This window comes from Monodelphis domestica, chromosome 4 (assembly GCF_027887165.1).
Source record: "Monodelphis domestica isolate mMonDom1 chromosome 4, mMonDom1.pri, whole genome shotgun sequence".
In the NCBI taxonomy this organism is placed as follows: domain Eukaryota; kingdom Metazoa; phylum Chordata; class Mammalia; order Didelphimorphia; family Didelphidae; genus Monodelphis; species Monodelphis domestica.
Genome location: NC_077230.1, coordinates 316,109,473 through 316,133,874, shown reverse-complemented (window position 1 = coordinate 316,133,874; position 24,402 = coordinate 316,109,473). Strand labels below are relative to the sequence as shown.

General features: G+C 33.8%; 1 protein-coding gene across 3 annotated transcripts; it reads right to left on the bottom strand.

Moving 5' to 3' along the window:
* Window positions 1-1,102: 1,102 nt before the first annotated feature.
* On the bottom strand, window positions 1,103-24,093 carry CKAP2 (cytoskeleton associated protein 2). Of its 3 annotated transcripts, none has more exons than XM_001378150.4 (9): window positions 23,916-24,093; window positions 22,208-22,292; window positions 17,188-17,269; window positions 16,160-17,049; window positions 15,347-15,572; window positions 13,075-13,245; window positions 9,976-10,045; window positions 4,244-4,526; window positions 1,103-1,966 (listed from the first exon to the last, which is right to left on the bottom strand). In XM_001378150.4, the coding sequence occupies exons 1-9, from the start codon at window positions 23,971-23,973 to the stop codon at window positions 1,702-1,704; spliced, it is 2,130 nt and encodes a 709-aa protein (XP_001378187.1). In that variant the 5' UTR covers window positions 23,974-24,093; the 3' UTR covers window positions 1,103-1,701. The 3 variants fall into 3 exon arrangements, with proteins under 3 accessions (XP_001378187.1, XP_007495451.1, XP_007495452.1); XM_007495389.2 differs by having other exon boundaries at window positions 9,985-10,045; XM_007495390.3 differs by lacking the exon at window positions 23,916-24,093 and adding an exon at window positions 23,542-23,723.
* Window positions 24,094-24,402: the final 309 nt, after the last annotated feature.

Sequence of the window (24,402 nt, the reverse complement as noted above, 5' to 3'; positions counted from 1 at the left end):
TAAGTAGTTTCAATAAAGCAGTGGGACCAAAAGAAAGACTATAAATGGTACAAAAGTAAAGAGTATGATATGAATGGAAAAAATACTACCATTGGTAGGATTTTAGCAGTGAAAAGGAAAGCTATGGGATAATAGATGAAGAACTATTAAATTTATCCTACAGGACTATAGAAAGCAGAATTAGTACCAATGGACAGAAATCCTAGGGAGGAAGAGTTCAGATGATCCCTAATGATTAGACGTGTACAAAAAATAAATGGGCTTTTATAATATTGAGTTTCTTGTCACTAAAGGTCAGAGTCTAAATAAATATTTTTTTGTAGAAAATCCCTTCCATCTATTCTGTATGTACCTACATATATATATATATAGCATGCTTTTTATCTTTTAAAGGTTTTTATATTTTATGGGGCAGGGACTGTTTTTTGTTTTTTCTTTTATCCCCAATGTTTAGTACTGTGCCTAGAGTGTTTGTTGTAGGAGCTAAAGAAATGGTTACTTCAAAGACTTGACAAACTGGCAAGATTCATGGGTAGAGGCTGGACTAAATCACCTTCTGAGTCTTGCTAATTTTAAAGCAGATAAAATTTTATCTGGGAAATTAATTTAATCAGAATATCTTATTCACCAATGCTAGGTCAAGTAATGAAACTCTACCTTAAGGCATTATTATACTTAGGAATTCCTACAGGCCTTCTTAAAAGTAGAGAAAGCAAATGAATACAATATAAGCATTACTTAGCTTTAAAAATATATAACAGGATTTATAAGAATACTATCCACATTCAGAGAAAAAACTGTGGGAGCAGAAACAGAAGAAAAATAACTGCTTGATTACATGGGTCGATGGGGATATAGACTCTAAATGATCACCCTGGTGCAAACATCAACAATATGGAAATAGGTATTGACCAAGGACACATGTAAAACCCAGTGGTATTGTATGTCGGTTACAGGCAGGGGTGGGGGTAAGGGGAGGGAAAGAATATGATTCTTATAACCAATGAATAATGTTCTAAATTGACTAATTAAATAAAAATTTCCAAAAATAAATAAATAAGTAAAAATTAAAATATAGAACAAAGTAATACATTTATAAAAGTTATTCATGATAAGAATTTTAATGCAAACTTTATTATCTTAAAAAAAAGCTTAGCAAAACTACATAGTTTAGATATTCCCAATTAAACTGAATATTTCGTTCTTACTAAAGTGAATTACACATTTCCTCCAAAGGAAAAAGAAAAGTATGTCATGTTAGTATATTTTCTATGGCACAAACACATTTCTAGAAAAATTTTCTTTTTTAACATTGTTCTTTTGATTAAATTTGTATACATCCATTTAAATAATTGTAAAAAAATGTAGGTATATACAACAGTCAGCCATGTTATACTCTTGAATAATAAAATGAGATTTCTCTTGCTCAAAAAATAGTATAACATAGAAATACAAAATGTATGCCTTCTTTTTCAAACAGTCTCTACTAACATAAAAAAAAAATCTCTAACTTGTTCCTTTTTTATAGTAAGGCTGAATCTCCTTATCCATGTAAGTAAAATCCCGTTATATAAGTAACTTATCAATTATATTTTCACTGTAGTGAGAACTTAGGTAATAATCTACATATCTGTGGGGAATATGAAACTTGAAACACATATACTTAATTTATAATAATTTTTAAATACATTTCTTCCCTTATTAAAGTTTCATTTCTGTTTGTTTTATTTCTTCTTCAAGGGAAGTTGTACATAATGCAGTATTTGGACGGCATATATAGGCACTGGATTCACTTCCCAATTCTGCTAACTGTTCCAGTGAAGAAACACAGGGATAATGGTCTTTTAACATATCTGGTAATTTACAAAACTTCTCCTGAAGACGTCGAGAACGCCTCACTGGTGTCAGAAACTTCAAGTCTTTAAACGAAGCACTATTTTCATCAAAATTCATCTTCTTTTTTACACTAAAGGAGAACATAAAGTTATTCCTAATGTTTCACAACACATTGTATCATATATTTTTAAAGTGCTAACATTTAGGAAGCAATTCCTTTTCAAGTATAATATAAAAACATCAGTATAACTACTTACTAAAACAAAAAGAAATTCAAAATTTATTCATTATTCAGACAAGCTGCTTCCTCTTTCCCTTCTTTTACTTAAAGATTCTATTGCAGTCTTAGAAGACTAAAAAGAATTTCTTTAAAAAAGGTCTTCAAAAACTCTTGCCTTTTTGTCCTTCCTTTCCATTTTGTATTCTATATATTTTTTATTTCTTTAAACAGTTTATCTTTGTGTTGGTTTTTGCCAAATAGTAAAATCAGATTTATAGGAAGCCTAATTACTTAAAGAACTAAAAAGAGTGTTACCTTATTGATGGTATATTTATATGTGATATTATACAAATATCTATAATATTATATTATTTTAAAAATAATATGACAGAGAAGATGGGTTAGTTATTTGGTGAAGAATGACAGGTAGAGGGAGTAATAGTGCTCTGCTGGTTACCCCCACAATGTGAAAAGAAATAAAGGCAGGCTTCCACCATATCAGAATAACACTTTGTGGTGAATTTTTGGGAAAACACAGAACTAGAGTCAAACAGAAAGGACAGGCATGGACAGCATAAGCTCTGCATTGCTAGGGGGAATCTTCAAATAAATGAGATTATAGACCTATTTGAATATTTAGGTTGGGTTTTTTTTTTTTTTAATCTAAGCCTGAGATTTCATCTGAGTAGGGCCAGTAAGGAATCTGTTTCAACTTAGACACTGAGCCACTTTTTCTGGGGCAGAGATGTCAAATAGCTACATACAGTCAATAATGCTGCTGTGCAGCCCAAATCAGATTAAATGTAATTGGGAAATATCTAACAAAATAAAATTTAAACCCCCAATGTTACTTTGTGGTTTTCTAAATTACTATTTGACCTGCAGAGATCCTTACATATGATTTATCTGCTCTGATTTCTATTTGAGTTTGATCATTCTAGTCTAGGACACTGATGGGATAAGTGATTTGCCCAAGGGCCTAGAGATAGTTTATAGCAGAGGGAAGACTAAAAACCTAGATTTTCCTGACTCCAAGGCCAGTTTTCTATTCACTCTACCATGATTCCTGTCATATTTTGAGATAATGCCATGCATATATCAATATATTTTCAGTAATAATAGGTCCATCATCTGAATGAAGTAAAAATAACCTGAGTGGGGCATGAAGAATTTAGAGAAGGAAAAAAAAAACTAAACAAGAAAAGGCACTGAGGCAGAAAGCTCCAAATGACATTATGTTAAAATAAGTTGGAATCCATTCTCCTAACAAAACGAGCATTTTGAATTTCAGTTTTAAAGATCAGTTAGAACAGTGGTATCAAAATGAAATAGTAAAAGGATCACTAAACTATACACAAATATTTCTGCAGGCCACATCTGGAGTTAGAAAATATATGAACATTATTCTGTTCTATTATATCTTGATTTATTTTATTAACTATTTCCCAATTACATTTTAATATGGTATAAGCCACACTAGAGGGTATTGTCAATCAATGTGGATGACTGTGTGCTTAACATCTCTGAGCTAGATGATCTATTTTAAATTAAATCAATTTCAATGGTTTATATAATTTGTTTTGTTAAAGTATTCAGACCTTGGTTCCCAATCTCTGTACAGCCTGAGTACCACAGAGAATTCAAAAGGAATCCTTAACATATTTTAAATTTTCTAGCAAAATACAGTGAAAACCAATATTCTGATACAGCTTCCCATCAGTGGACATGGTATGAATTACTAACTTAAGATATACTTCACCATTTCAACAATAGATTGTGCTAAAATTCTTCTGATAAGTCTGTAATGTTGAAATATAGTTTTGTTTATTTGTCTTTTCAGTTATATCAATAACTACTAGAATTTTCTCATTTCTTATATTTTCAAAACTATAAATATCTATCAACTCTGGTTATATCAGTAATCTAAATGTATTTTTTTCATTTAACTACTTAGTTGTGAGGAATTAAACACTTATTAAGTTTGAACCTAACTACTTAATAAATGGAACAATTAGGTATTTGCTTTGGCCTAGGAATGCTGAGAAAAAATTGCCAAGACAATAAGGATGCCATGAATCAAGAAAGTTTGGGAACCTATATATTAAAATACCACATTAATTGTAGCTATGTGAAATTATCTCAAGTAAATTTCTTGGATACATTGAATTTTGGAAATTTATGACTTACCTTTGCAAGTATGGAGTAGTTGACACATTATATTTAATAACATAAGACCCGCTGGTTTCCTTATCAGGAGTCTCTAAAACACTTGTTGAATCTTCCGCTTTATCCTCTTGCTCTCTTTCAACCATCTGTAGTTTTACATTCTTTGTATTATGATCTTTATCTTTTGATTCTGAATTTTCTTCTGCTGATGCCTCATCTACATCAACTTTATCCTGATTTAAAACTTCATCACATAATTTTTTTATCTCTTCGTTAGCTGAACAAACCTCATCAACATTCTCCCCTAAAGAAAATGCATTAAGATGAGAAATTTCTAGCCACTGTTATAATAAAGCTATATAGTCAGAGAAAACGAAAACATGGGTGAACATACTTTTATACTTTTAAATAAAAAATAATAGACAAGTTGTAATAACTTTAAATATTTTATTAAAAAACAACTGTTAGCCCCACTCTCTCCTTTTCTACATTCCAAAATTCCTTGATACCATACTTGATTTTCTCCTCTCCTTTTTCCTGTCTCTGATGAAGAGGCAACCCTTTGCCTTGCCAAGGACAACTACCTGTATGGTTGATTTTATTTCTTTCATCTCCAGTGGATTGCTCCTTTAGTCATGCCCACTGCATATCCATCAAACCTTCAAATACTACCTATCTGTTGGTTTCTTATCTAATACCTACAAGCCTACATAAGTGCATAAATATCATCTTGAAATAAAACCTTGCTAGATACTAAAATTCATCTCTCTTTCTTTTCACAGTTAAGGTTCTAGAAAAAGCTGGCTCTACCCAAATTGCCTCTACTTAATTTCCTGACACTTTTAATTCAGCCTCCCCATACACAACTGAAACTCTGGTTGCCTAATGATCTAGTTACCAAATCTCAGGGCCTTTTCTTATTTCTCATTCTTTTCAACCTATCTGCTAATGACCAACCTCTTATCTTGGATGACCCTTAGCTTCATACTTTGTTGACACTACTCCCTTGATTCTATTCCTAAGTCTGGCTGCTTGTTCTCAGTCTCTTTTTGCTACTTCATCATCTCTATTGTCTCCTATTTATGTATATTTCCTAAGGCTTCCCTCTGGGCTCTCTTCACTTCTTTTTGGTCTCTCTCTTAATGACATTATCAATAACTTTTTTCCATTGTCATGTCATATTGACTCATATTGAACTTGTAGTACTATAAAACCTCTAGAACTTTTTTCAAATGAACTGCTGTTCAGCCATGATTCACCCATCTTATACTTATGAAGTTTATTTTGAACCCAAGCAAAATGCTTAAATATCATCTTAAATTTAGCACAATATATCTAGCGTTTCATGATCTTTTTGGATCCTAATACATTACTGAATGTATGAGCTACTTCCCACTGTTGTGTCACCTGCATATTTCATAAGCCTTTATCGAAATCATCTATTCTCTCTGAAGCCTCTTCCCTCAAAACACTTACTTTATGGCTCTCTTGGTCCTAATTTTGCAGTTTAAACTCACAGCAGTGAACATATTATCATAGACATTACAGCTTGAACCTGCTTCACTGTAAGTTGTGTCAGCTAAAGTTTTTACCCTTGAGGAGAGGATGAAGTATTTTCTTTCAAAAGAAAGGAGGTAGTTATAGATATTGTTAGATACAATCACTGTTGTTTTTTCTTGACTATTTTTCTTTGTTATAAGGGAAGACTTTTATTAGGGGAAAAAGAGAGTGCATACTACCAAAGATGATTATGTTTAACTTTGTGCAACCAGTTTTTCCCTGGGCCAAACGTAATCTGATAAGTTTAAGATTTGCAATAAGATTCCAGTAAGATTTTTTTCCTTTAGTGAATCTATTTTTTTTGATTTACATTTCAAATTATGTTTTAATGGTATTACCTTTTATTTTCTCATATATTAATAACTAAACCCATATGGCTTAATAATTATAATAATTTTTTCAATTGATACCAAAACAAGGAAAAATGTTTAATCAATATCTCAGTCAGGAACTTGAAAATGACAGGTTAAATGGTTTCTTCTAAATCCCACATCTGATAGACAATGCAGTCAAGACTCATACCCACATCTTCTTTCTCCAAAACTACTGTTCTTTCCACTATGCATAACAGCCTCTCATAAAATAACATATTTATATAATGCTTTGGCAGTTATAAAGCACTTTACTTATCAAAATTCTCATTTTAATCCTTACAGTAACTCTGTAATAGGCCAAAATGTTACTTTCCCTATTTCACAGATAAGAAAACTAAAGCTCAGGTGTTTATTTTTGAGACTGAGAACATATGGTAAAGTGAAAACTAATTAGTAAATAAAGATTTACATAGGATTGCTTACTCCAGAAATATATTCCAATTTATTTTCCAGTATTTTGCTTGTCAAAGCTCCATTCAAAAACTGGAAGTCTGGGTTGCTCTTACTACCTGGCAACACAAACCCTGGCACGGGTGTATTACAGGAAATAAGGTAGAGGCGTTAAGCTGTAAAGCCCAAATCCTGACCTTTCTCAATCCCAAAATGGACAAAATAACTAATATTTTCTGTAAACAAATTTATTTCCCCCACAAATGTCCCATGGGATATTTGCTTTCTTGAAGTTTTCCGCAGTTAAATGAAAATAAAATGTTGCTGTTTTTCTCAGAGTGAAAATAAAGAAGCTATAGCACATATAAAAATGTAGTGGTTTTTAACCAACATTCTACTTATATGTGAATTTAATTATCTTTAAGCTTAAGAATAGCTTATAGAGAGAAAAATAGATGTGTTCTCCATCATTGCTAAAGAAAACAAGAAAATTTTTAATTACAAAATGATTTTTTTAAAGATAGATAACTGTTTGAATTCAGATGATCTTTTTCCAAAGGTTGGAGAAATACAGAATCTCAGTTTTAAGGGAGCTTAGAGGCCATGTAGTCTAAAATATCTAAAAATAGACACATGCCCTATAGTAAGATGAATTCAAAATGGGTAAATGACTTAAATATAAAGAGGGAAATTATAAGTAAATTAGGTGAACATAGAATAGTATACCTGTTAGATCTATGGGAAAAGAAAGAATTTAAGACCAAACAAGATAGAGAACATTACAAAATGTAAAATTAATAATTTTGATTATATTAAATTAAAAATATTTTATACAAACAAAATCAATGCAACCAAAATTAGAAGGGAAACAACAAAATGGGAAAAATTTTTATAATCAAAACCTCTGACAAAGGTCTAATTTCTCAAAATTTTAAGGAACTATGTCAAATGTACAAGAAATCAAGCCATTCCCCAATGGAAAAATAGTCAAGAGACATGAATAGGCAATTTTCAGATGAAGAAACCAAAACTATCAATAAACATGTAAAAAATGTTCTAAGTCCCTCCTAATTAGAGAAATACAAATCAAAAAAATTCTGTGGTACCATCTCACACCTAGCAGATTGGCCAATATGATAGTAAAGGAAAATAGTAAATATTGGAGGAGATGTGGCAAAATTGGGACACTAATGCACTATTGGTGGAGTTGTGAATTAATCCAACTATTCTAAAGGCAATTTGGAATTATGCCCAAAGGGCATTAAAAGAATGCATGCTCTTTGATCTAGCCATACCACTACTGGTTTGTACCCCAAAGAGATAATAATGAAAAATGTTTGTACAAAAATATTCATAGCTGTGTTCTTTGTGGTGGCAAAAAAAAAATGGAAAACAAGGGGGTGTCCCTCGATAGGGAATGGCTGAACAATTGTGATATATGATGATGATGATGATGATGAAATACTATTATGCTGTAAGGAATGATGAACTGGATGATTTTTATATGAATTGGAAGAACCTCCATGAATGGATGCACAGTGAAATGAGCAGAATCAAGAGAACACTGTACCAGAAAGTGAAACATTGTGGAACTATCCAGTGTAATGGACTTTACTACTAGTAACAATGAAATGATCCAGGACAATCCCAAGGGACTTACGAAAAAGAATGCTATCCACATTGACAGAAAGAACTGTGGGAGTAGAAACGCAGAAGAAAAACATATGACTTATCACTTGTTTATATGGGTATATAGTTTGGGGTTTGGGTTTTAAAAGATTGTTCTATTGCAAAAATGAGTAATATAGAAATAGGTATCAAGTGATAACATTTGTATAACCCAGTGGAACTGCTTGTCTGCTCCAGGAGAGGGGAGGGAAGAGGGAAAGGAAAGAAAATGAATTATGTAAATATGGGAAAAAAATTTTTTAAATAAAAAATTTAAACCAGGAAAATATTAAATAAAATAAAAACAGACACATGAAAATCTACTCTTTGATACTGGTAAATTCCTTATGGGGTTATTAAATCAACCTAGATGATGAAAAGAACAGTAGACTTTGGCATGAGAAAAACCCAAATTCAAATTGGACCTCAGATATTGGCTGTGTGGCCCTTAGCAAATCCCTAAGCCTTTCTGAAACTGTTTCCTGATCTACAAAATGGGGAAAAATAACAGTAACTACTTTAAAGGGTTATTGTGAGGATCAAAATGAATAATACATATAAAGTACTTTATCAACTTTAACATGAACTATAAATATTACTTATAATTATTATTTCAATATAATGTCTTTAAAACCAAAACTTCACTATAAAGTTACAAGACCTCACTATAATGTCATTTAGTCCTTGTATTTATGGCATTTTCCTCATAAACTGCCCTCTTTAATGTTATTTCTTTGTCATGTTTTTGCAAAGCCAATTAAAATTATCTGAGTTGTACTTATATTCCTGCCCGAAGGATTTCAGACTGAATAAGCCTCATAAAAATTTTAAAATATGAACACAACCTTCATTTTCTCATGTTAAAAGGAAGGACAGGAGTACAAGTAATACAGGCTAATGAATTAGCCTAAATATTGAACTTGCAGAGAGCTAGGATGCCATGCTTGCTTGTTAATGCTGGTAATTCTTGTATTCATTACTTTGTATATTTCTTCCCAAGTTATTTTCAGATAGCAAAGAGGATATTATAAGGTAGTAAGCAACGTCAAAAATAGTATCTATAAAACAGATAAGTTACAAATGCGAAAAATTTATAAAACATTTATCCCATCATGTCAGCTAGAACATTGCCTTAGGATGTAAAAACAAAATACATTCCAATGAAGTTTCTTCCTAGGCCAGATTAAGTCCCATTTAAGAAAGCATCATCTACATTTACAGAACCTCTCCTGTTTCACTTTTAAATGGAATACTGATTGGTTTAATATATTGATCTAAAAGCCAAAATAAACAAAAGGAATATTTCAATTTGTTTTCTTAATCATTAAGGAATAATAAAAGAAAGAGAAAGAGGAAGTAAAAGGAACAAAATAGAGGTAATCATGAGCAATCTAAAGAACTATTCTGTTTTGATCAAGGAATATTAAAGATTATCAAAGGCAGACAACTAGGAACCTAAAACAAGTGAGGTGTTCAAATGTCTATTTCTACCTACTAAACAATCCCTTTTATTAGCTATCTCTGGAGCAAAAATACATGGTAGGTCAATTTTTGAGTTTTTACATAGCATAAGTCTCCTAAACATCAAAGAAGGTCCAATAATGTTCACATGAATCAAGAGAGGAGGAACAGTCCTAGAAATTTAGCTATGAGAATAGAATGTGAATAAAACAAAGCTAAAGTTTAAACAGAAGTTCATTCTAATAAATAAAAATTGATGCAATGAGACATTATTCCAGGAAAATAAAGATTATAATTTACCATCATTACCCTTCACTTGACTCTTCATCGTTAGGATATCTGCAAGTGCATGTCGCATTTCTTCCATAGGCTCGAGAAAACAAAATTAGTTCTTTTTAGTAAAGAAAAGCATAGAATTATTCAGAATTCTTAGTTTTAAAACACTAAGCTGACTGTTGTAAACACTAAGATTTTTAAGACTTTAAAAACAAACATTTAAGGTATGAAATAAGGGTACTATATACATATATATATACACACAAACATATATATAAACACAAGCGTATATCTATATATTTCTATGTAGATAACACATATTTCTATGTATAAGATTTGAGTTTTTAATCTCTTACAACGGCATTTTCCTTCCTATTTCCACTGCTATCATCCTTCTCAAGGCCTTTATGAACTCATGCTTATATTCATCCAAAGTCTGTTTGCCTTCAATCTCTACTCTCTTTAAATATATTCTGCACATCTTAAAAAGAAGTTTCCAAGTTTGTAATTTGTTGGGTCTTACCTTCCTTCATACTCAGAAGGCTATAGAACAGTGATGGCAAAGCTTTTAGAGATGAAGTGTCAGACCCTGCCCCCACCCTACTCCCCAGACTGAGTGTCATGCCTGCCCCCTCCTCCCCCTGCAGAGACCTTGTGCTGTGCTCCTCCCCGCCACCACATGCTGGGTATGCCCCTATTCCCCCTTACCCCACACAGGAGAGGGAGGAAGCACTCCTATTAGACTGCTGGACAGAGGGGTGGGTGAAGTGAGAAATGTCCTCAGTGAATGTAGAGAGGGGGAGGGGAGTGGCCCAAGCTCTCTGATTCCCTCCAGCTCTGCCACCTGTGAGCTGCCCACTTTATCCCCTGTGAGCTCCCATTGGACTTCTGGGCAGAGGGGGCAGGTGATGTGAAAAATGTCCTCAGGCACGGTGGAGAGGGAGAGGTGAGCAGTTCCGCCTAAGTCACTCTGGGTGGCCCAGTGCCCACAGAGAACACACTGCATGTCATCTTTGGCACCCATGCCATAGGTTCGCCATCACTAGTATAGGAGAATTTACACTGATTTACTTTTTAATTTGCCTTAAGAATACCTCAGAACAATACTAATTTTAATTGAATAATGAAAAACTTTCCTATCAATTTCAATTATTAAATGAGTTTAATAAATTGATCTCATTCAAAATAGTAGTAATAAAAATTTGTAACTGAGAAATGTTCTGATCTTCTATTTCAGTGGTTTTCAAAGTGGGAACCATTGATGGTTCTCAATATCCTTTCGGGGGTTGAACAAGTCAAAACCATTTTCCTAATAATACTAGTCTAACTCACAATATAGTATATACCAATAGATATGATATAGATTTTTTTTAAAGCACTTTAGTAGAGACCTCAATTTTTTTTTTAAACCCTTACCTTCCATCTTAGAATCAATACTGTATATTGGTTCCAAGGCAGAAGAGTGGTAAGGGCTAGGCAATGGGGGTCAAGTGACTTGCCCAGGGTCACACAGCTAGGAAGTGTCTAAGGTCACATTTGAACCCAAGACCTCCTGTCTCCAGACTTGTTTTTCTATCCACTGAACCTCCTAGCTGCTCCTAAATTGTTTAAAAAAAAAAAATAATTTGAAATTAAAATAATTTAAAGAAATTCCTTTTTTTTTTTTTGCCTTTTGTCTCTTATAGGAGTCATCCTCATTAACACATTCTATCACACCTTAAATATCTTTCTTTAAAAACATCTTAAATTCTTGAGAATTTATAAGCTTTTTTTTTTAAACACTTAACTTCTGTCTTAGAGTCAATACTGTGTATTGGCTCCAAGGCAGAAGAGTGGTAAGGGCTAGGCAATGGGGTCAAGTGACTTGCCCAGGGTCACACAGCTGGGCAGTGTCTGAGGTCAAATTTGAACCTAGGACCTCCCCTCTCTAGGCCTGGCTCTCAAATCCACTGAGCTACCCAGCTGCCTCAACTTTTAAGACTATAATGAGGTCTTGAGACCAAGGTTTGAGAACCTTGGCTCTAATTAAAGGTTTTAAAAATTAAACCTTATTTTAGCTTTTAAATGTTATGAACAGGAAAACTTGCTATTTTTTTTTTAAATCTAGGACCACTTAAAAATATTTTGTAAAACTAATTCTTTTGTATGTTATATTAGCACCATTCTTTCATAACAAAACATTATTCTTACAAATTCTAATAAATCCTTTCCAAGGAACTGGTCAATTTTGAATAGGGTTTCAGGGTGAAGGAAGAGGTGGTGTTAGTTCTGATAAATGGCTTGAATTACCTTTCACTTAATTGCTATAGCAAACGTAAATGAATATATAAGCTATCCATAGACCAAGTTCTCAATTTCTTTTTTTAAAGTGCACTGTAACTTTATTGTGTCAATAAGAAAGAATCCCTATATATAAGACACACAAATGGGCACTTGAAACAATAAAGATAAATTTGGACAAAACTTTAAAATGAGAGGATTATTTGAATACACAATAATTATTTTTATAAGATTAAGAAAAACACTGTCCATTTATTGCCCACTTACTATGTATGCAAATCTGTTAGGAGAGTGGGAGTGAAACTGCTCTGAAGCAGTTGACAAGTTTCCTAGGCAGACACATTTCAATTTGAAGAGTAATTTCCCAGACAATAATAATTTATGAATATTTCCCTTAGTATCATAGGATTTCTTTTCCTTTAAAAGGTTCACAAAACTGTACTGATTCAGTTTACCAAATAAGTTTCCTTCCCTGGATGTAAAATATTTCTTTAAGACCAAAGAATTAATTTTTATTTAAAATATAGATTCATTATAGTAACCAGTTTTAATTCTGTTTCCCAAATAAGTTTTCTTGAGAAGCAAATACGTAATATGCACTTTTCAGTTGTATTTCTCATTCCAAATTAATAAATTGTATTTTGTTTTATGTGTTATTTATAATTAGCTCACTAAGGCCTGTTCATCCTTGATAAACTGATAATTTCCTAAATAACCTCTAATATTAATAGTAACACTATTATCCTTCCAAACTATAAAATTAACTAATTTCCTGTGTTACAGTGATAGTTTATAGGATAACTGTGATAATCACATGTAAAAGACTTAAATTGTAGTTCTTACCTGAGCCCCAGCAAGAATGGCTTCTTCATAGATTGCTATGATATTTTCAATAGGGCTTGTAATTGGTTCAAGGCGTGCAAGGCATACCCAATACTTAACAAGTTTCTTGGCATCTGGAATTTTTACAATGAGCTCTTTCAGTGTTAAAAGTACTTCTTCCCGTGGACATCCCTAAAGTTGAAGAACAAAAAAATAAAATAAATGTCAATACATTTATCTTGGGCAGTGAGGTGGTACACAGTCAGGAAGACTCATCTTTCTAAGTTCAATTCTGGCCCAGGCAAGTCACTTAACCCCATTTGCCTTACTTTCCTTGTCTGTAAAATGAGTTGGAGAAGGAAATGGCGAACCACTCAATGTCTTTACCAAGAAAACCCCAAATGGTATCACAAAGCAATGGACACAAATGAAAATGACTGAATAACAACACTTTAATCTTTTCTGCTTAAAATATTTTAAATAGTTGATCTTTTCAATGACACATGTAAAACCCAGAGGAATTGTATGTCAGCTATGGGAGGAGAGTTGGGGGAGGATAGGGAAAGAACATGAATCTTGTAACCATGGAAAAATATTCTAAATTAATTAAATTTTTTAAAAATAAATTAAATAAAAAATAAATATCTGATCATTAGTTAGGCTATGTATGTGGATTTAGAGGTGCTATGGATAGATACTTTTCCTATATGATAGTTCAGCAAAAATCCTGTGAGACAGCAAAAGGAAAAGCTGATACAAGAAGCCTGTCATACTAAGTTTAGAAAAAGTGAGTTAAAAAGTCTACTTAAATTGAATTTTAAAAAAATAAATAACTTTAGTTTTTACTCATATAAAAGAAAATGTTCCTCCAAGATGGAAGGAAAGGGTTAAAAAAAAAAGAATTACATAACTGCTCACTCAATGATACTTTAAAAAAGGAAATTTCAGTCTTTGTTTTGATGCTCAATCATCAATCCTTGGTATGGTAGAAAATGTAGTGAACTTAAAGTCAAAGAGCCCTTGGATTCTAGTTCTGCCTCAGCCAATTATGATATGACTTTGGGTAAGGTACTTGACTTGTCCAACACTGGTTTTCTCATCTAGAATATCAGATGTTGGAATGGATAATTTCTTTCTAAATATTTTCCAGTTTATTTAAAAAAAATTTTTATACCCTTACCCTTCCACATTAGAATCAATACTTGTAAGAGTAGTAAGGGCTAGGTCATGGCGGTTAAGTGACTTGCCCCAGGTCACACAGCTAGGAAATATCTGAGGACAGATTTGAACCTAGTACCTCCCATCTCTGGGTCTGGTTCTCAATCCCCTGAGCTACCTAGTTGCCCTCATTATTTTTCAGTTTTGATGTTGCCCCCTCTCCAAAAATAGCAACATAGGACCATAGCAACAGGGACATGTTAGCAAGAATTGATGCAGAGTAAATCAGGCAGAGCCAAGAAAATAATATATATAATTGACTATAACAATGGAAACAAAGAACAATCACATATGCAAAACAAAACTACAAGTGAATATTGCAAAAGTATAAAGTAAAAGCATGGTTCAAAAGAATATATGAGAAGACATTCCTATTCTATGCCTTTGCAGAGCTAGAGGGTCTATAAGTATTATACACTGAACATATTTTCAGTCTTTCTTGATGTATTGAGTTATATTAATTAAAAAAAATTTTTTTAAAGACTATTTGATGTATGGGATGACTCTGGGAAGAAAAGTGCGAGAGACACTAGGGGAAACTATGGTGCTATAAAAATATCATTTAAAAAATGTTTTTTAATGAATTCAATTATGAGGATTGGTGGGATATATGGGGTTTGAGGTTTGTGTGTATTCTTCAAAATTGTGATTATGCTTTTAATATATAATATTTTAATTTCTCTCAGTACTATGAATTACCAGTAGTACTCATGCTTAAATATTCAAAGGGTGAAAAAAATTTCTAAGTTAGAAGTGTATTAAAGATTTACTATACGTGGCAAAAGAAAAATGAATTTCAAAATCTTATCACCATTTGGCTACAAATATTTATCTACTAAATTCTACTAAGCTAAACAATTCTTGTGGCTCAAAATAAGTCTAATTTTCCTAGTTCTGTCACTTATGCCTTTGAAATATTTCCACAAATTGGTTCATTCAAAAATATAAGTTTATTTTTATACAAACGATTACTCTAGCAAATAAAGTTAGAAAAACATGACTGATATAACTTAGACAAACAAGACTAAAGTGACATAAATAAAGCAATAAGTATTGAATTAAAGACTATGAATACCTTATTAATTAAGTTCAAATATTCAGAAAATATTTTGTTAACTTTATCAGTGAATAATCTTTGCTCATCTTCTTCTGCAATGGTGGTCCAGAAAGATTCAAGTGGTTTTTCTTTTGGCAATTCGATGTTGGATGGAGCAGGTGGAGCAGGTGGAACAGTCAGACCAGTTGTAGATGATCTTTTAATTACTCTTCTTTTGTCATTTTGCCACTCAACCAGACGAGCTCTATGATTGGAGACAATATATTAGGATCATAGATACAGAGCTAGAAGAGACCCTAGAGGTCATTTACTTTAACCCATCTAAATTCATTGATGAGGAAACTGAGGTCCAGAGAGGGAAAATAATTTACCCTCAATTTTACAAATTTCAAATGTCAGATCCTAAATCAAACCTAGCTTAATATTGCCATTCTAAGATTCAGAGGACTTTATCAAAAAAAGCTAAGATGTTAAGGGTGAAAGGATTCAGTGCTCTAGGAAACATTTGAGTTGCACATGGCTAAGCTCTGAGATTTAGGAGTTGTAGATATTAAATCTCAAGGGGTCCCCAAGGAATGTTTTGATGGGGAGTTAACAAGGTTTTTCCCAACCCAAGCTTCAATTTATATTATTAAAAAATAGCATAAACAACAGTTGCTTGGATTTAGGTTTTAGGGACCATCTTTATGGAATACTTACCATACAGAGTTAAAAGTTGTTTGCAATCCACAGAAGAGAAAATGGAAACCTACCATACTATATAAAGCAATTTGCAAACTACTATGAGATAAAAGAATAATCTAGTAAACTTTTCTAATGATTTATTTTTACCTTCTCTCTTCTGCTGATTCTTTGGTTAAAGCAGTTCTTCCTGTACTGATAGGCGCTTTTGTTAAAGTGTATCTTCTCTTATCAACAATTTTGGAATCCTCCCTAAATCTGGTACTGAAAGATGAAGCAGGTTTTGCTTCAGAAACATGAGTGGTTGCAGCTCCTGATGTCCTACATTTTGATTGTACTTCATTTTCTTTTTTACCAGAATTCAGGTTTGTCTTGACATTTGGTAGTACTGGCTTTGATAGAGGTACTATCTTTTTATTAGGCTCTCTTCGGATAGTAACATTGGTAGAGTTTCTAACAATGGCTTCTTTCTCCTTGTTCTGGATAAAGTCAACTTGCTTTTTCCCAGAATGTTGAAAAGCTGTTTTGTTCTGGGAAGTAGTAGTACTATTGGATTTAGTGGAAACACTAACAGATGTTATTTGACTACCTTTCACAGGTAAGTTGGTGCTACTTACAGACTGAGGCCTTGTTTTAAGAACAGTAGCTGAAGTTTTCTTACTTATCATAGAACTTTCATCTGTAACTGTTGATGGCTTTCGAAATGAATTAACTTTAGATTGGACAACTCTACCACGATAAGAACCAAGGACTGGTTTCTTTAGGAAAGTAGTATCTTGCTTCAACTTCTCTGCAATGAGTTGTTTTTCCTTAGTGTTTCTTTGAAGGCGAAAGGTTTGGCTAAGTGAGATATTGCGAATTTTAGGGTCATCTTCATTTGATGGCACTTGTATAATTTGATCACAGTTCTCACGATAACATGCATCAATATCTATGGTTGAATTTGTCAATAAATTGGTAGATTTTAAAGGAGCGCCATTTCTTTCTACTGTTGGAACAATTTTTCTCCATATAGGCCGATTAGCATTTTCTTTATCATCCTGAAATAGTGAATTAGATGAGTCAGCAATTTATAATTAATTTCTATCAGAGAGAAAGTGTTAATAGGAGGAAAAGGAAAAGAAACAAGTTCAGGATTAAATTATCAAAATTAGAAATAAAGTATTTATTAGACTTACCATTTTGGTGCTAGTAAGCTTCAGAGCTTTTGGTACCTTCTGGATTGGGTCTCCAGATGTTTTTCTATTACAGTTACTATTGCTTTAAAAGAGAAAAATGAAAGAAAAGTTTAAATACTCCAACTATTTAAATACACATGTCCCCTTCTCCAACATATATTTTAGAACAGTGTTGGTGAAGTATTGGCACATGAGCTGGCACTGGGGGAGCTGCTCTGATTCCCTTCTTCCCACTGCCCAAGGACATTTTTTACATGCCCCACCCCTTTGTCCAGTGGCCCAAAGCCAGCACTTCCTCCCTCCACTCTGGGGTAATGAGGGAGGGACCTCACAGGCAGCTTGAAGTTGCAGTTTAGGCATGCGAACTTGAAAACCTTCGCCAACGCTGCTTTAGATGCTCTCATTTATAGTCCATGGGCTAATTATAAATCACTTCTACTTATTCATTAAAGTATACTTCTTCAAAAATTTCTGTTTGGATATAAATTTTAGTTACTGTTTTGGCATGATACCTTTATTATGTTAGATGAACATTTTTGAAATTAAATTTTCCCATTCTATCCTTTGCCGTACAATTAAAAAAAAAGAAAAAGAAAATGAAAACCCTTGTAATAATCATGTATATATATAGTAAAGCAAAACAAATTCCTGCATTGGCCACATCTAAAACTATATGTCTAATTCTGCATCCTGAATCCATCTATTACCTATCTGTCAGAAAGTAGGTAGCATGTTTCATCATTAGTCTTCTGGAATCAGATAGTCATTGCATTGATCAGAGTTCATTTGGCTTTCAAAGTTGTTTGTTTTTTACACTTTGTTATTGTATAAATTGTTCCCTTGGTTTCACTCACGTCACTCTGTTTCATTTCATCTGAATCTTCTCAGATTCCTCTGATACCATCTCTTTCTTATGGTATAATATTCTATTGCATTCCCATGCTATGATTTGTTCAGTCATTAATTATTGTTCAATCCAAATTATGGGTACCAACTTACTTTATAGTTTCTTGCTACTACAAAAAAGCAGTATTATAAATATTTTTATACATATGGGCTTTCCCCCTCTTTCTTTGTTATCTTTGGGATGATAAACATCTTTTGGTAAAAAAGATTCATTTTATTCATTTTGGTTCAAAATCAACATGAAGTTTACCACACTGGTTTGCTTATCTTTCTTTATGACTTTGTAATGACAATCAGAAGAAAGGGTCCTGGGGGCAGCTGGGTGGCTCAGTGGATTGAGAGCCAGGCCTAGAGAGGGGAGGTCCTAGGTTCAAATCTGGCCTCAGACACTTCCTAGCTGTGTGACCCTGGGCAAGTCACTTGACCCCCATTGCCTAGCCCTTACCACTCTTCTGCCTTGCAGCCAATACACAGTATTGACTCCCAAGATGGAAGGTAAGGGTTTCTTAAAAAAAAAAGAAGAAGAAGAAGAAGAAGAAAGGGTCCTCTAGCAAAGGTTTTATATTAAGTATTTTCTTTGTAAGGTGAAACAAAAAAGTTAGGAGATGAAAGAAAAGAAGCTCCAACTTTAGGACCCAGGAAATGATATTTTCAGAATGAAATATCCTGTTCTTACAGACACCCTGGTTGTGAGGTATGGAATCTCCACGTATTTCCAAGTCCTTCTAGTACCCAAATATTTCACAAAGAAAATAGTTATTTGAAAAGTCAACAGTTCCAGTAGTCACTGTTTATAATACTTCAATACTAAAATTACAACTTTGGAATAAGGTAAAAAGAGATAACAATAATTCAACAAAAAGATAAATAAGATTTCAACTATCCAGAACATGAGTCAGTCTGCATAACTGAAGGTTCAACTCACTAAGCATTTAAAGCTTTTTTTTTTTTAGCCAATACAAATGAAAAGATTTTAAAAACATATTATGCTTTCCTCCTTTCTTAAATATAAACATAATTTTATTGGTTATTTGTCATAAGAGTTACTATAATGAAGGAAAAAATTCTGGTATGAATGAGGGAAACAAAATTTGGAATAGGAGTCTGAACACATAGACCACTTACTATGTTACTTTAGGCAAACTTTCTGCCTCAGTTTCCTCACCTGTAAAATGTTTTGCCTATATCACAGGGTTGCTAAGAGAATCAAATGGAACAATGTAGGTGAGAACCATTTTAAAATTGTATTAAAATGATGACTAAAACGTCTCTATCTTTGACTCCCAAGATCAAAATAGGAAAAAAGGTCCCATATAAATCAAAACTTATACAGGAGCAAAAACTTGGAAACAAAGTAGATAGATGTCCATTGAATAGAGAATGGCTAAACAAAATATGATATACAAACCTAATATAATACAACATAAAATATTACTGAGGCACAAAATATAATAAAATAAATACAGAGAAGCACAGGAAGACATAAAAAGCAGTAAGGAAAAACACATACACAACAAAAACATACACAAAGAAGAAATTTTAAAAATCAAAATTGAAGGCTGAAATGATTGAATCATGAAACTATATCTTCCTTTTTTGCCAAGGTGGGAGACCATACATAGGGAACACAGCATACACTTTTGGTGTTATTGGTGTGTTGCCTTATTTTACTGAACTGTTTTACCACACTTTTCTCTCTTTTTTATTTGTCATTATAAAAGATAGTTTTCTGGGCTGGGGAGGAAGGAGGATATAAATATATATATATATATAGAGAGAGAGAAATGAAGGTGACATAAAAATTAGAGATAACAAAACCTTAAGGTATATTGAGATCTATAAGGTTGTTTTGCCCCTTACTACAGAACCTCAGAATGTCATGAGTTTTTTTTCCTGGTGTTTTGTTTTTAAATGTTTTTTGTTTCTGACTCTTCTATTAATAGCCACTTCTCCTGTGCTGTCAAAAACTTCCTCTCTTCTTTTAAATTTGCTTCAAAATATCAAGTTTCTTCAAACAGCCCATGAATAGGGTGAGGGTCTAAGGGGCTCTCCTGCAAAGAAAAAAGCTTTAGGGATACATATTTTTATTCTTTATAAGGCTTTTAAACTTTATTTCTGGTTCTAGCAAAGGTATATTGTCCTTGGCCCTGTACATCTTTATTAGTGTCTTTGGTGGCATAAGATGACATGGAATATCAAATTTCCAGGTTACCAAATTGGAGGAGATAGCCAATACATTAGATGACATAACCAGGATCCAAAAGATTCTGACAAGCTAGAACAATGAGCAAAATCTATACAATAAAATGCAATAGGTAAAAATGTAAAGTTCTGCACTTAGGGTAGGTAAAAGAAGAAAAAATGTTGAAAATATAGAATGGAGATCTATCTAAAAAGCAGTTCAAATGAAAAAGACCTGGGAGTTTTAGTAGATTACAAGCTTTATAGAGTTAATGGTATGAGCATTAATCCCTAAAAAAGCTAATAGATTCTTATACTGTATAAAAAAATAAAGACCAGAAGTGAGGCAATAGATCCACTGTATTGTGTCTTCCTAAGACTACACCATATAAAATTCTAAGTGCAACTTTTTCAGAGGCATTAACAAGTTATAATATATCTAGAGTAAGGTAACCAGGACTGTGAAAATAATAATGAAATTAACAGTTACATAGCTCTTGTTAACTTGGAAATAACAAAACTACCAAAGTAGTCAGAAAAAACAAGTCTTTAATCAGGAAAGGGATAAGTCCAATATTTGGGCCTTTACTCAGCGCCCCACATCAAAACTTTTACAGGGTCTACACTCTGGGACTCTGGGCTAGATGATGACTCCAAAAAGGGTCAGAACTTGTTGGGGGTCTTTTATACCCTCTGGAGTACTTGGTATGGCAAGCCTGCATAGAATCAGGGGTTTCAGGAAGTGGTCAACTATAACAATTACAAAGAAAAGGGTCAAACTAAGAGCTGGGCTTCCTGAGAGGGATATTTAATACAATGAGACAAGCTACTAAAACAAATAAAGGCATTCAATATTTGGACTATGTACACTAATCTCAACCACAATAGGGTCCCCAAACACTTTAAGGTGTCTGTGGTTTAATCCAAAACAGTTGTGCCTGGTACTGGGGTTTCTCAAAGGGCAGGGGCAAAATTGAGGTGTCCTGATTTCACATTGACACTCTAGTTTACAAAATACTTTCTTCAAAACAATTCTGTGAAGGTGATAGCATAAATATTATACTGAAATTACAAACAAAACTTCAAGAGACCAACTGACTCTCCCAATCATAAAGATACCAATTACTAAAGACCAAAACTTATAAATGTCAAAGCACAAACAAAATGTCAGGTCTTCTGATTACAGGGTCAATACTCTTTAAGTTTCAAAATTCCCTGAAGGGTTTATCATTTTGAAAATAAATTACTTATTTTGTTTGATGAAGAATAAAGACACTGTATGTAAATTATAGGGAGAAAGATTTCAGCACAATATATGGAAGAATTTTCCAAGAATCTGAGATTTTCAAAATCATAATAAGCTATCTTACAAAGTACTATGTTTTTTGACACTACAGAAGCTCAAGCAAAGGCAGGACAACTATTTATTCAGAAAGGTCATAAAGAGAGATGCATACTTGAAATAGAGGTTGAAATGAAATGAAAATCTATTTGTAAATATAGCAATTCACTTATGTAAGGTTTAGAGAACCAATCTATACATATTACAAAAAGGAAATAAAAAAGGCATCTTGTAGGAAGGTATATCTAAATGGAACCTTGAAACAAACTAGGGTTTCTAACATGTGGAGATGAGAAGGAAGAGCTTTTCTGGGATGATGGGGAAGGCTATAGGTTGGTAAGCTGGAAAAAGGTGACACAAGCAAGCTAGTATGGCAGTAAGTAACTAGAGTGTAGGAGACTTAATTAGAAATGAATATGAAAAATAGGTTGGAGCCAGATTATGAAAAGCTTTGTATATTTAATAGAGAAGTTTATATTTTAGCCCAAAGGAAAATAGGAGCCTTCCTGAACAATCATGTATAAAAGTTGTTTTACATAGAAAATTTTGTCTTAAATCCATGTTACAAAACTAAAATAAGCTTTACTCTACCTGGTTATCTGTTTTTCCTGTAGTTTTAAGCCAGAAATGGCTTTTCTCTTTGCAAGATATTCCTCAAGTTTTTGTCTTCTTTGTTCTAATTGACAAATGGAAAATACAAATAAATCAATGATCTTGAGATTTCAACAAACACATCAACAAATTAAGGCACTATCATCTAACTATTACAAAGAAAAATTTGTCCAAAATAGACTCTATTATAACCAGAAGGTAAAATATGATGGGTGTGCCAGAGCACATTAGCTAGCTATGTCATGAATTGTGTGGAACTTAAGACTTGCCACCAAATGAGTATGAGCAATTCTCCCAACTCTCTTTAAGATACCTCAAAACAAAGAATATGCTGTGCTCATGAACAAAAAAAATAACTATTGTTCAACCCCTCACATTTTACAGGTACAGAAATTGAGGCATAGAGAGAGGTTAAGTAACTTGCCCAGAGTTCATCAGTTAGCAAATATCTGGGGCAAAACTTGAACACAGGTCTTCCTGACACCAAGTCAGGTGCCTTATCTCCTAGGTAATCCTGCCCCTCACACCCCAAGCAGTAAGAGGCAGAGCTGAGGTTTGAACACCCATTAAATATTCCTTTCCACAACCCCACCCTGTGTCTCCAGTTTATAACCTATGAAGGAAGAATTTCTCCCTCAAAATGGGGAGAATAATAGCTCATTTATATAATATACACATAATTGGCATTTACATTATATAATTAGCATTTATGTAATAAATATAATTCATATGTATATGATATAAACATAATGAGCATTTGTGAGAGTAGCTAGCATTTATATAATGTATATAGTTAGCATTTGTATAAATATCATTCACACGTGATATAAATACAGCTAGCACTGACATTATATATGATAGCTGGCATTGTATAATGTAGCTATAATTCATATTTACATAATATAAATATTATAATAGCTAGCATTTATGATATACAGGAGCTAGCACTTATAAAATGTAAATATAAAAATTAGCGTTTACACAATATAAACAGCTAGTATTTATGCGAATATAATGATTAGCATTTATCGAATAGGAAATAATAATAGTTGGCATTTAAATAGCACTTTTAAGCTTTCTTTGCAAAATGCTGTTTTGAAGGGAAGTCTCTGCTCGAAATTTGCATTCTTGGTCTGGCCAGCAAACCCCCCTTATAACTCCATCAGGATCAGAGACTAGAAGCTCAGTAGAGACCAGTCTAGGCCACTCGGGTTCCCCTGGATCGGGAGGGTTGCTACATTAATGTGATAGACAACTAGGGGAACCGGGATGGAACTCCTTTAAAAGCAGCAACAGCCCCGCCCCCATCCAACCTTTCATTCAGTCTCCTGGTTCAATAGGCATTTGGCCCGCTGACAATCCTGGCCAGCCAAGTGAGTCAACCACAGATAGGATCCCAGACCGATCCAGTCGGTCAATTAGCTTATATAAAGTGCCTACTACATATCAGGCACAGGTGCTAATCGCTGGTGATACAAGAAAGTACCGTCCCTGGCCTCAAGGAACTCGGTATCCAAAGATCCAGGTAAAATCCTGCTGCCCGGAAGTGAGGAGAGGTGAAAGCGACGCCCCCTTTCCTTTCCGCCCCCACTGGCCCACCTGAGGCCACAGCTTCCGCAGCAGTTCGCAGGCCCCGGTTCCCAGCCACGGATACCCATCCCCCCGCTTTCCCTCACGTTCCCCACACCTTTGAACTGAGGCTTGGACCTCTGACTGGCAGGCAGGTGCAGGGTGATGGCACTCATGGCGAAGGCGGGGTGGTTTTGGGGGTGAGGGAATCGGGTCTCCTCCGTAGCTAACCCAGCGCCTCCTCAGCTCCCTCAGATAAGACTAGACGGGACCACAAGCAGTCGCGTTCGAACCGCGCGCCGCGCTCTCCGGTTGGTTCACTTGTTCACATGCTCTCTGCCCATTGGCTCAGGGCTTGAATTGAATGGACCAATGATCTGAGAGGGGAGTTGTAGTTGCTAGGTCTAGTCCCGTCATTTACCTCGCTACTCTGAGGTCTGTGGCTTTGAGGCGGGGCTTTGGACTTTCAAACCAAAATAAGACCTAGTGAGTCATCTCCCTTTCTCCCTTTCTCATAATCTGGTGGGAATTTGGAAGTGGAAATAGTACTAGAGGAGGTAGAAAAGTCTGGTCGTTGATAGATTTCTCCTACCTAATACTTTAGA

Bases quoted from the DNA above. Each gene is read 5' to 3' on its own strand.
- CKAP2 (XM_001378150.4), bottom strand. From the start codon at position 23,973: ATGAGTGCCATCACCCTGCACCTGCCTGCCAGTCAGAGGTCCAAGCCT. The intron at 15,573-16,159 runs GTAAAAATAAAT...CTCCAATCATAG, and splicing joins GAATCAGCAGAAGAGAGAAG to AGCTCGTCTGGTTGAGTGGC. The intron at 4,527-9,975 runs GTAAATTATAAT...CATTTTCTTTAG, and splicing joins TCAAGTGAAGGGTAATGATG to GGGAGAATGTTGATGAGGTT.